This window comes from Nipponia nippon, unplaced genomic scaffold, assembly GCF_047370975.1.
Source record: "Nipponia nippon isolate SJK-2023a ecotype South Korea unplaced genomic scaffold, ASM4737097v1 scaffold_4, whole genome shotgun sequence".
Classification (NCBI taxonomy): Eukaryota; Metazoa; Chordata; class Aves; order Pelecaniformes; family Threskiornithidae; genus Nipponia; species Nipponia nippon.
Genome location: NW_028262358.1, coordinates 80414331 through 80427390, shown reverse-complemented (window position 1 = coordinate 80427390; position 13060 = coordinate 80414331). Strand labels below are relative to the sequence as shown.

General features: G+C 33.4%; 1 protein-coding gene across 6 annotated transcripts in view; it reads right to left on the bottom strand.

Annotated features, from left to right (window-relative positions):
- The window catches only part of ASCC3 (activating signal cointegrator 1 complex subunit 3), a 289170-nt gene that overhangs the window by 153669 nt on the left and 122441 nt on the right, over positions 1-13060 (bottom strand). For all 6 annotated transcript variants that reach the window (XR_015707982.1, XR_015707983.1, XM_087773468.1 and 3 more), the window contains 2 exons: positions 9655-9831; positions 6503-6574 (listed from right to left, as the gene is read on the bottom strand). Coding sequence is in view for 4 of the 6 variants with exons in the window: in XM_087773468.1 (XP_087629594.1) it covers positions 6503-6574; positions 9655-9831 (249 nt within the window). In the remaining 2 variants the exon portion in view is untranslated. The remainder of the gene's footprint in view (positions 1-6502; positions 6575-9654; positions 9832-13060) is intronic.

Below are 13060 nucleotides of genomic sequence, written 5' to 3'. Positions count from 1 at the left end.
CAAGACTACAGGCATAAACTGAACACCTTGTGAACTCATAATTAATGTAAAGATATTAAATTGGTGCTTCTGGTCTGCATAAACTCATTGTGAACACCTGAATACACATACACAGACAAGCTACTATGTAAATACAAACATATATGCAAAAATTAGCATAAGGCACAGAAATATAGCACACAAACATTTAGAAGGCTTCCTAATTGAAGAATAATGTGTTATTATATACATAACTTGTCATGGCTTCCATTTCTAGCAATTTCCTCAGCTGTTCATTTAGGCAGCTGACAAGGTATTAAATGTTTAAAGCCAAACAGATCTGACCAGAAAATACAGAGGAAAATAGTACATATGTTATCTTTTGACAATAACATGAAACATCTGGTATATAGTATTTTTTGAAGCATATCTTCTACACAGCACATCAATATAGTATTTTTAATTAAAGTAAGAGAAAAACTGTCATTTATTCATGCATAAGATTATATTAACTATTATATCCTTAAAATTGCACAAAGCAATTATTGTGGAAATGAAGTGCATAAATAAATCACGAAGATGCAGAACATAAAAATAGTGCACCATCACTAAATGAGTTTGTCTGATTTTGTTAAAGAAACCATACATACAAATGGGCCCTAATTGTGCAAAAACTGCAAAAGAAATTCTACAGAAAATGATCCAAAGTATTCAAGTCTTCACTTAATCAGCTGACACAGAAATAACATCTGAAATGATCAACCAATTTCAGCTGTCCTGCCAGACTACTTTACCTTCTGTATTTGTGTATTTTTATATACTTACATATATGTGTGCATATATAAATATAGAAGCAATATATACACATATATATGCAAATAAGCTACACCAGGTGATGAAGTAGAAGCAATCTGTATAGATACAGAGTTACAAAAACTCAGACTGAAATAAACTCTTTAGGCTATAAGATATAGAAAAAAACCAATCTAGATAAAGAATACATTTTAACAAAACCAGTAACTTCTCAGAGTTATTTGTCCAAAGTGTGCTATAAACACTATTTCACCCAGAAAAAATACTAGGACAAGCTTAATTCTCAAGGTACTAAGTTCCAGAGAGACGCCTGAAGGAAATACTGTTTTATTAAATCTTATCTTATGACACAGCTATAAAAGCATTGTCAAGAGTTGCAGAAACTAAGCTTATTAAACTTCTATCTTCACAGGGCTTCTGCAACCAAATAACAGCTGGAAAACTGATAATAAAGAAATTTAATCCATCATTTTTACAGATGAAATTAATACCTGTCAAATTCACTTCTGACAATTTAATATAATAGATTTAAAATAACTACTTAGTGTTTCTTTTTTGGTTTAAGATAGCATTGTAAGAAAAACAAGATGACACTTCTTAATACTGTGAAGTTCAAGTCAATTATTATAAATAGAGAACAACTATAGACAAAGTGAATGGTTTATGTGCAATATATAGCACAGAACCAATTTTGACTGTATAAATTCAAGTGTAATCTGTTTCTGATCTGTGACATCAAAAATCCTGATTTGAAAGAGTAAAGTATTAAAAATCTGTGCAGGGTGATACTTAGAAATTATTCCAAGATTTTTAAAAAATATATAGCATCTCAATATTACTTCTAATGAACTAAATGCAAAACGGTGGTACAGAACAACATTTTAATTAAGTACATAAATTCTAATTAATAAAGCAAACTTGATCTTCAGAAAACTGCATAATAACCACCCAATGCATACACTAATTAAAAATTTAACAAGTATACATGGCTGTATTCTGCACATTAAAAAAAAAATCCAAATTTCATTTTCAAATATAAAAGGTAAAGCTTGTCATAGGTGTATCAGTTGAGACAATACTGCAAAAGCAAAATGGTGAGACAGAAGAAGCCAGCTAAACCTAAGAAATTAGTTCAAATCAGAAGGGCAAAAGCTCAGAAACTAACAAGGTACTTGCAAAAGCTCTTTTCTTCAAAAGGTTGTTAAGAAAACTGAACTGAAATAAGCACAAAATAGACAGGAGATATAATGGATGTGAACCTATATAACAGCAGCAATGGTCAGAGTCAAAAAGAGTTAATCCCCTAGGATACTAACTTAAGCAACTAAACTTTGGCAAAGACCAACAGCTCTATATTTTTTAGATAAAGAAATTTAATGTAAAGTTAAAATTTACATATGATACGTTTCAGAGGAAAAAAAAAACCTTAAAAATACTGTCATTTCTCAAAACTCGTAAAAATACTGTGCTATTTCTCAAAGCATAACATGACAAGGGTGTTTTCCCCGCTCATACATTGTGAAGATAAAGACAGTATGATATGTATTGTCCTAAACTAGCTAGTAATGCAATGTTTCAATTTATTATAGAAATGATGTTGATACGTATGGTCTTCAGGCACTGTCTTTGCTGATCTCGCGAGGTTCTCTACAGGCTGCCTCAGAAAGGTGCTACCCACTCCCCAGAACTTGTCGCCATTACGCCATTAGATGCCCTTCTCACAGGGCTTTAAAATGTGAAGAAGCTTTTTCAGCTCTGTAGCTGAATTACTGCTGTTAATGCACGTGGCCCACTACCGGTGACTGCCTGACAAGAGACAGCTGTAATCACTTTGAGGGAATGACAATTTTTGGTGACTGAGCCTTCACCCAGTCTTCAAGGGAACAGTATCCCAGAAGATAAATGTTGGCAAAAATACTCCACCTGCAACTGAGCATGGAGTCATATTCTCTGATGAATGGTGTGTAGTTTCAGGTTTTTTTGTTGTTGTTGTTTGTTTAAAGAATCTTTCGTTTATTAAGAGGTAGAAATAAAACTCCAAAAGTTCAAATCAGTCCAAGAGGATCTAACATCTTTTCAGATAATATAAGAACATAGTAAATTCAAAGTACAACATGAAAACAAATATTCACCAGCTAATACCAAGTACAGAAAGACACTCCCAGGAAAGCAGACTTAACAGCACTAGAGATTCTCACTTAAAGCAGTCTTAAGAGGTAGGATCTGACAGAGAAACCTCCTAACGAAGATCTACATTGTTAGTAATCCTACAAAAAGAGCACACGGACTTAAAAAGCACCTGGAAGCCCTTGGGACATTTTCTGATCTTACTTCTTCAGTCACGATAAAAAGTTTCTATGACAAAAACCCTAGAAAACTCAGTAGGGCAAGCCATCTATCATTATATCCTTCCTCAAGTTAAACAAGAGGAGAATTGTGCTAGAAGACAAATGTTATACTTTCAGTTGCATTTGGTAATTCAAAGTGAAGCCTACAAATGAGATCTCATTAGTTTGAGCAGATGGATCAAAATTAAAGGCTTGAATCACCAACTCTTACTTTCCCAGTAGCCAGGAAGAGCTTGAAGTCTTGCAGAGGATGAGTGTTGAAAAATCAACATAAAAAGCTTCTCTCCATCTGTCAAAACACATGTCTGTAGAATGCAACTACCTCCTACCAGCCTTAGTCTTAAAAAATGAACACACATGTACATCTATTAAAACACATGAACATATAACTTCAGTCACTGTAACCTATAATATGACAGGGACACATCAACATTACTTCCGTAAGAGTAAATGATTCAGTTCTGGCACAGTAGAAATCTTTGAAAATGAGTTAACAGAACAGTAGATAAACAAACAATGTTGAATTTAATTTATTAAGACATTCCAAAGGCTCTGGTAAAGAATCGTAAAAGAGACAACACTGTGAAAGTTAGATGGCCACAGGAAGGTGTACATTAACTCATGGAACTTTAGAAGAGGGGAAGTATCTTTCTCTGATTCTGGTATTTCTTTCTTGCGCTTCAGTATAAAACAGAACAGGTAGGTTTTTGGCTCTCTGGAGCACTGCTAATGAGATCTGTGTCTGTAACACATTACTGCCTGAATAGTTATAAAATTCCAGCCATTTCCTGAATTCCATACAGATATACAACTGCCGTGGAAATTTTTTCTAAAGTATTAAGAAGAAGGTGTGAATATATCTTTCTAAGAAGTGTATTTAGAACTAACCACAGCTTTGTTAAAAAGCAAACAAACTTTACACACATAGAATGCAAACACACACAAGTTTCAAGGATAACAGAAGCTAAGAAAGGTAACAGAGCACAATGGTAACAGACTATCGTGAACGTGGACACAAGGTAACGGATTTCTAAAAACTAAGAAAATCTGAAGAAGGTGATAACTTTAGAAGATCAAAGGTTATTCTCAAAATTGTGAAAAGACACTAAAGAAAACTTCCTAGCGTAATATTCATCATATTCACCCATAATATTCATCTTCCACTATGGGGCAGGCATTTCAATGTAGATATATCTACATGACTTTTTTTTTTTTTTGCACTTCTTTTTAACATCTGCAGCTGGTTTAATGATTTCTCATAGCATACTCATTAAGAGGAAAAATGCCCAATTTTTAATATGTGGTACAATACTACACACTATAATTAACTGTATTATATAATGGCTGACATGCTTGATCCTGCATTGTCAAAGACTGTATACCAGCATTTGTATATCATTCATTTCAGGATATGTTTCATAAGTTTCCTAAGTTTGTTTCACAAGTATCAACACCAGTATGTTTTAAATAAATCTAATTAATTTTAAATACTCTGAAGTCCAGTGTAACTGGTTGACACTTAGACGTGTATTTAAGAGAGTTCTGCAACATAGCAGAACAAACATTTTCAAGCAAAGAAAATGCTTAACACTTACAATCAACTGAATCTAATTAACCAAAGTGTTCTGAAACCAAATCAACATTTACATAGCAAGGGAAACCACACTTCTGCTTTGTCTGGAAATACACTCCTTATTTGGTTGTTGTTTTGGAATATAGTTTTCAGAAATTGAGATCAGCAATAGTGTCAGCTGCTGAAACTGTAACATTAAGTAGACTACAGTTCTTCACTTGACGTCTCTCCGCTGTAGCTCATGCCTTAAAACAAAACACTCATGCATTCAGCTGCTAGTACAGGAACCAAAACTATTCTCTACAATAGTTTTGTACAAAACATCTACAAAAACATCTCCTGCAAGAATTAAACAACTTACTGTACTTGAATTTTTCAAATAAAATTATATATGTTTGTAGACAGTTTTTTCCTCTGTATGAAGAAAAGAGAGGGGAAGAAAGTTGCAATAAATACGCTGGAACAGCATGTAACTTCCTGTCGGGAATCCAAGATATGTTACTTATTTAGACATACTGATTTAAAGAATCTGCTACTTGTAGGCTTATCTACAGCAAGTGAAAATACATGAAATCATAACAAGAAATGAAAGATAAGCAACTAAACTTACCTCTGGGTTAGGAATTTGGTAAGGTATGTGCATAATTGACAATGAGAAGAAAAATTAAAGTTCCCTTGGTACTGCCAACAAATTTTGTTAACAGTCTTCACTCAGAAAAATATTAGCATTTCCATATGTAATCTTCATGAAAGTTTTCTGAATGTAACAACAGTAACTGATATCAACAAGAGAAGATAAGTGGAAGAATGGTGTTAAACCAGGGGGAGCAGGAGGACTAAGAAGCTGTTGCCGAGATATTTTTTTCCCCCAAGTCAGAAACCAACTGTTCATCTTTCAAAAAACACCACAATCTAAATTTTCTGTGAAAAAGGGAACATGTGCAATTCTTAGTGTGACTGTGTGGGAAAGAGTTTTACATATATGTAATTTAGTGAAAAGCCTCTTCAAGGATCACATTGCACTAGCTTTTGTTCCTGCTCTGAACAGGTGCACTACTTGCCACAACTACTGCTGCTCACACTGCTGTATGTGCTAAGTTCTAACAAAAATGAGACGTTATGTGGGGGTGATTCAAGAGCACAACAATAACGGAATGATAAACTGTTCAGGCAAATGAGGTAAGCCCACCATATTAGCGGAGGGGAATACCAAACTTGAAAATTCACTGCAGAAACCCCTATTGTAAAGAAAAATGAAGGTTTACTTCCTTTAAAAAGAAAACAAAACACAAACTCCAGGTTATTTCAAATGACAGATGCTGAGCTCTTGTGCACCATGTCTTGAACACTCTGCATAATTCTCATCCCCCATCTCTAACAGGAGACACTAGAATTTGAAAGATACAAGAAAGGCTGAGAAGAATAACTAAGTGCTGATTTTTAATTTTTTTAATCATTAAATGTACCTAAGTCTAAGGTCTCTAAAGTACTGACTTACCTTGCCTTGTCATTTTAAAAAAGTGACATAAATATACATTAATTACTTTAAGGGATATATAAAGTATCAGGAATTTTCACCTTAGCTAGAAACTAACATTATTTAGCCAGTTTAGATCTTCTTGCATGTTGCTTCTATAAAGTGTTTTCAAGATTAGAGATGACCTCTGAAGTGACATATCTCAAAATAATAAAAAAAAAATTAAAAAACCATTTCTTAATACATTGTTATGATGATCAAAACTATTTTCTTTGTGTGTTCTGAATGCAAACTGAAACAAAAAATAAATACCTGGTGTCCAGCCATTATTTGCTTCAGCACATTTTCATAACATACTTCATCCATATGATTCAGCTGCTGCACCTGAAAAACAAACATGATACCTCATATTAAAAGTATTTCTATCTTTATATATTTTCTACTACACATCAAGCAATTTACAGTGATCCATGAAAAAAAAGGGATTATGTAATTAAATTTATAATATACTGATTCCCATTCCTAACAATATCTTTTTGGTATTCTTAAATTCACAAACAGAACATGAAAATAAGTAGGTAAAATACAAGTAAGGGCAATGGGTAGAAAATTTATTACATGACTTTGTTGGTTTTTTTAATGACAAAAGAGATATAACCCGGTTCTACTCTTTAATTTATCTTTCCTGTTAAGGAACCTTACTTCTACAGGATATTGATGAAGTATCCTTTTAATACATCATCTTACCTAACATTAATTCCTTCCATTTGGTACTATAAAAGTAGTTTTTTACATTGCAGATATACATATCCAGGAAATTTCTGATTGTCAGCTTCTTTGCCATAAAAAATGAGAAATTTCTTCATAGCTGGGTCATGAACAGGGACCAGTGGAAGTACCATGTACAGTTTCCAATTATGGATAAATAAAATGTTTCAGGAAGGTTCCAAAATAAAGAGTTCAGTTAAAATAAAAAGTATTCTTCAAGCTACTCTAAAGATTTTTTTTTCAATTTCTTTAATGTATCACAATATAAATAGCATGTATCTACTCGAATGCACCTCAGTATTAAGGTTGTGACAAATCAAAATAAATAAATGAAATTAAAAATCAGAATAATCACTCCATTCTGCATTTGTGCATTCATGGGTGGAAAGAAGACAGCTGTTTTACAACCAAATTTTTTTGACACAAAAAAGTGTTTTACAAGAGCAAAGCATGTAAGAATTCAAAAATGGAAATTTAGTACTTGGAGTTATCTAGAATAGCTGAAAGTTGAAAACCACAGCTTTAAAACAGCTTTAGAGGGAAGAAGAGAACATTCATATTTGGCATCATACAACCATAGTAATAAAAAGATGAGACAATATGGACATGTGTGCAATAGACAAGTAGCCAGTCTAATTATTCTGAAAATGAGAGGTTAGCATTTTAATTAATGATTTTTTTTCAAATAATAACAAGTGAAAATCATTAAGGAGAAACGTATAAAGGCAGAGCATAAATACAAATGTGGACATGTATATATACACACACAAAAATGCAACTTTATGTATTCTTTGCATTTATACCTAAAGAGGAAAATATAAACATGCATAAAGAAAAATAACTGACATTAAAGAAAAATATCTGACATTAACAGACCTCCATCTGAAGAAGCCAAACTTTAGTCTTGGTCCCATATGCTCTAAGAGTTTCAGTGTACAGTGTTTTAAGAGATTTCTTGGCTAACTTCTATGCATAATAAATACACCATGCTGTCCTTGCCTTTGAAAGCTTGCCTACAGTTTGCATGTGATTCAGCAAAACACTAATCAGTTCCAAATTTTTTGGGAGGTTTTTTGGATGAACGATGTCAGGAAGCTGTGGCAAAGTATCTACCTAAGTAAACTAACAGCCTTCTATCTCCTTGCAACTCATCAGTGTGGATATACACATAGTATTTATTACACTTGCAAGAACTGCTTTTGATTCTGGGGGTTCTTACATTGCTTTCCTTGGCTTAATACTTTTATTTTTCATCTGCTATAAAGTCTGTTATCTTGATTGCAAAATGTATTTTACTCTCCAAAATCTGTAATGACATTCTTCTCAAAAGCAAAAAGACGAACTCCTGACTGCAGTGTTACCAAAACAGTTGTCTTTGTCTACCAGGTACTTACTTTCAGAATAACTACTGCCTCCTAATATTTCCTCATGTCCTCGTGTTTTTTTTATAAAGCTTACATTTTTTTTAATAATTTCAAACTTTATAGGATAATTTGAATATTTCTTTGATTTTTAAATCACAAATGGTTTCTAAAGTGAGTATGAACAAAATGAGTCTTTCCTTTTTTCTTACCATACAGTGGAAATAAACTACATATTCAAATCAAGTATCAGGAAAAGATTAATGAAAAGCAACAGCAAATAACAGTGAAGGTACTTGAAACAATTAACGAAGGTTAAAATATGCAAATCATGGTAAGCACCATATGGTAAACTATTCTTGTGTGTATAGACTTGAAATGGCTCCCTACAGTTGTAAAATAAGTTTCTTTCCTGCACTGCAGATGGAATGAACTACTTAAATAGCCTAGTAAGAAAGGCAATGTCCATTTTTACAAAAAAAAGAAAAAAAAGCTATTATTGATTAAGCTATGAAATTAACTTTTGATTGAAAATGTTTTGGTTTCTATTAAATTAAATCATAGCAGAATAAGATTTTCTAAAAGTTGAGCTATATAAGCTTTAATTATCAGCTAGTGAGATGCATAGGAAATCTTTTGGAGAAGTGTTTGTATTAATGCCTATATTAAAAGAAGAATTATAACTTATGTGTCAAGTGATTTTTAATAAGAATATTATACGTGACCACAGCCTTAATGCTTCCCAAAATGAGAAAGAGCACAAAGAGTAAAGAAGCTTATTTAGGGACTACTTTAATGTGTTTTCTATCAAATGTGCACATACGATATTTAATGGCTTAGAATGCTAAGGTTTTCATCAATAACTCATATCCAACTATTATTAATGTACGTCATATTAATATATATATATCAAGATTTCATAAATGAATATTTTTCTTACAACATTCCTCATGCATCCTTACAGCCAAACAAGAAGCGCTACTGTTTCTAGCAAAATGGAAAACTGAAACAAGAAAGGGAGAATAATCAGCTGCTACAGTGACTCCAGTTGAGGGTGATGATTTCTTCTTAATCAAGCAAAACTTACTAGCAAAGTGGAGGCAATGCAAAGCTAGATACCATTGTATCCAATTGCAACAAGGCCTACTTACAAGCATTGTCAACTGAGGAAATATGATTCTTAAAGCAGCTTTCAATTATGTATACATTTATACAAAAGAAAATATGCTTCATTAAACACCTGTAGCATAATAAACCGGTACCCCCTACACATACATACATGAAGCATGATCAAAACAAACAGCAACCCTTTCTTTGGCATTCATGATTCTTTACCTTATTGGTTGTCTTAATTCCTATGAAGGTTTGCCCCAGTGGTACAGGTCGGAAACGGACATCAAAGTAGAATAGTCCAATGTAGGGATTGACGTGTAGAAATGTAGCAACATCAAGATAATTGGGTAATGTAGCTGAAAGGCCCAAAATCCTAATCATACTTTGTGTAGATTCAACCTATTAAAAAACAGAAAACCTGTAAATGATCCAAGTGTTATAAGCCAAGAAATCAAGCACAGAGTTTAAAAACATCGCCTATAAAACAGTAACGTGAAAGAAGCATTTAATACTTTCTACAAAAGGTGAACAATATATGTGAGTTACTGATTACCCTGTATTGAAGAAACCAGAGCACTCTGCAATTCCATCAACTCTTGCTTATTCATCTTTCTATTTTATTGTATGTTTGCCCTCCAAAAGGTTAGCAGTCATTAACTGACATAAAGGAACAATAGCAGTAAAACTGGCTTTGTTAAGAAGGGACAGTCCAATTTATAGCAAAACTAGCACAGATAATTTGGTATCATTTCTTCCTTAGTCCGAATCACACCACAATTCTGAAAAGAAAGAAGAATGTAATTCGTATCATTCCTCAGTCTTGGCTTTTGCTTAGACCTTTCCACAACTCTCTTAGGCAATCTATTCTAGTTCATTACTATCTGCATTTCTCCAGTATATAGCAGTACTTCTGCAGACTCGAAGATATGTAAATACCAAGAAGTTGCTCTGTAACAGACATTTTTTCTATCTTTTTTTTTTTTTTAAATGCCCCAAATATTTGCATTACATGCCTTCCCATTCGATAAGGGACAGAAATGGTGATTTACAATGAAATACTCTGTTCCACATAAAAGCCTGCATATTATATGTATTTCCAAGTAATTTTCAAAAAGAATGAAACCAGCCAAAAGACTTGAATGAGGAAAGTATGCAAGAATTTTCTTATTTCCTTCTGGAATATTAAAAGCCATGTAGGCTGGCTCACAACTTTCTTACTAGCATAATTATTTAGAAGCAAAGTTCACAGTAGTTTTCACCAAAAGGCTTTTTATACACTATAACTGAAACCATATATGAGGTTCTCAACTTGTCTCAAACGCGTGAATGTCGCATGATGAGTAAGGCTGGTAACTTCCACCTGGCTAAGTCCTGTTCAAAACAATATGAGGTTTTACTTAGAATACAAGTGTTTGAGTTAAAGTGAAAGGAAGTGCCGTGTAATTAAAACAGACAAAAGTTTTCAAAAAATATGATTAAAAAGTATATGAGGAGCATTCTCAAGGAAGATAAAATACACCATACCATATTACAGACTTGGTAAATAACAAGCACAGCAAAATAATAAACCAAATCCCAAAAGAAACGTCCCCCCACAACTCCACAGACATCAAGCAGACAAAGTAAACCACTATGTTGCCTGCTAATGGACATGTCCCATGGCAAAAATTTGGACACTTAAACTGTGGACGCAACCAGCTAAATGACACAGAAAACCTGCTGATTGACTCCTCTGCACTTATATGAAGAGTAGCTTTGCAAAGGAAAGCCCATGTACAACAAAATCTCATATGTAAACACAAATTTTGAGATGACTGGGACTAATGAGAGATTTCATTTTCAAAAGTCTTCCATCTGCAGGGAACAAAAGCAGCATTCACCTTTAAGAGCACAAAGAAGCATTATCATTTCTTACACATCTATTTATAGCTGGATTATGTGATGACCTAAGGGCTATAGTCAGCCTCAACCACACAGTTTTGAGGTGTCTGAGGTTTATTTTTTTGGGAGGGGGAGAGTGGGTGGTTTTATTTTTTGTTTGTTTGTTGGGTTGGTTGGTTTTGGCTCGGTCCCCTGGAGCACCACCTCCTTCTGCACTGACCTTGGTGTCTGCGGGGCTGTTTCTCACACTTTTTTCCTCACTCTTATCTCTCAACTGCTGCACAGTGTTTTTACCCTTTCTTAAATACACTTTCCCAGGGGCGTCACCATCTTGGCTGCTGGGCTCAGCTGTGCCCTGCGGTGGGTCGGTTGGAGCCGGCTGGAACCGGCTGTGTCTGGCACAGGGCAGCCCCCGCCTCTCCACACAGAGGCCACCCTGAAGCCTCCCACTGCCGGTGCCTGGGCACCTGCACCCAGTATAAAAGTTTAATTTACTTAATGTTTATACACTTTTTTTTTCTTTTAACTTGAATCTGTAAGAACAGTAACCACTTGCTGATATATTTATCCCGTACTTTGTTCACAATCACCTGATAATAAGTACAACAATCTAAAAGTGTAACTAAGCTCCAATCTGGAAAACATTATTTGGTTTTGCTAAATTCAATAACAATTCTTTTCAAATCTCCTAAGAGCCTGAAAGCACTAGTTTGAAAATGTGCTCAGTTCCATCTGAAGGTAGGAAAGCATTTCAAGTACTTAAACAATTAACAAGAACTCTGCTTAATAACCACAGAAGTATGAATTTTTACAGCAATTAACTGTAAGTTGTTCAGAGTTTTCTTTCAAAATATAAACAATGCCTAGAGAACAGCTACAGTTTACTGAGACTTGCCACTTTCAAAACCTTTGTAAAAAGAAGCCATTTAAGTTCACTGATCTGGCAGTTGGCCCTGGAGTTAAGGAGCTGACTGAAAACCCTGAATTACAACTCCACATGAAAATGGCCGCAGAGAGTTAAAACAAGCAAATAATTAAAATTACTAATATGCATAGCACATTTTTAAACAAAATATATTTTGGTATATTTTATATTATACTTTACATATATTTGTGCATACGTGTATAGTGCCTATGTAATTTTTTCAATTTATAAATCAAAAATTTACAAATTATTTGGAGGATTAGTTTTCTATTTATATCAAGCCACAAAAATCAAGTCAGAGTCCTATAAGAAATCAGGCAAGAATGTCTTTTTCTCTATAGTAACATTTTATTAGTCTTTATAATTAAATAAAGACTACTAAGACACTAAATCATTCCATCAATATCTTTAACTTCTTTCAAGGCCATCCAAACAAAAAAATCTTTATTTTTTACCATCTACTTTTACATTCACTTAGCAACACAAAATACCGAGAACATATATATATATATATATATATATATATAAAAGAAGCAAAAAGAGGTACATTTACCCTAAAAGACAAAATGTATCACAACAGTTCTCCCAATTATTTTATGCTCACATCAAATGCAAACTGTAAGCTAAAACCCTACATGTCTGCACATCATCATATACATATACAAATGAGTTTTGTTTATTCTTTTAATTATACATGGCAATATATAAACAGCAGTGACTAAAAGTGAGCTAAACTTAAAAGTTAGAAAAACAAAATTACCTGAATATGCAACCATAACACATGATCTATTTTTGCATTTTCTCTGTGATTATAATTCAGTT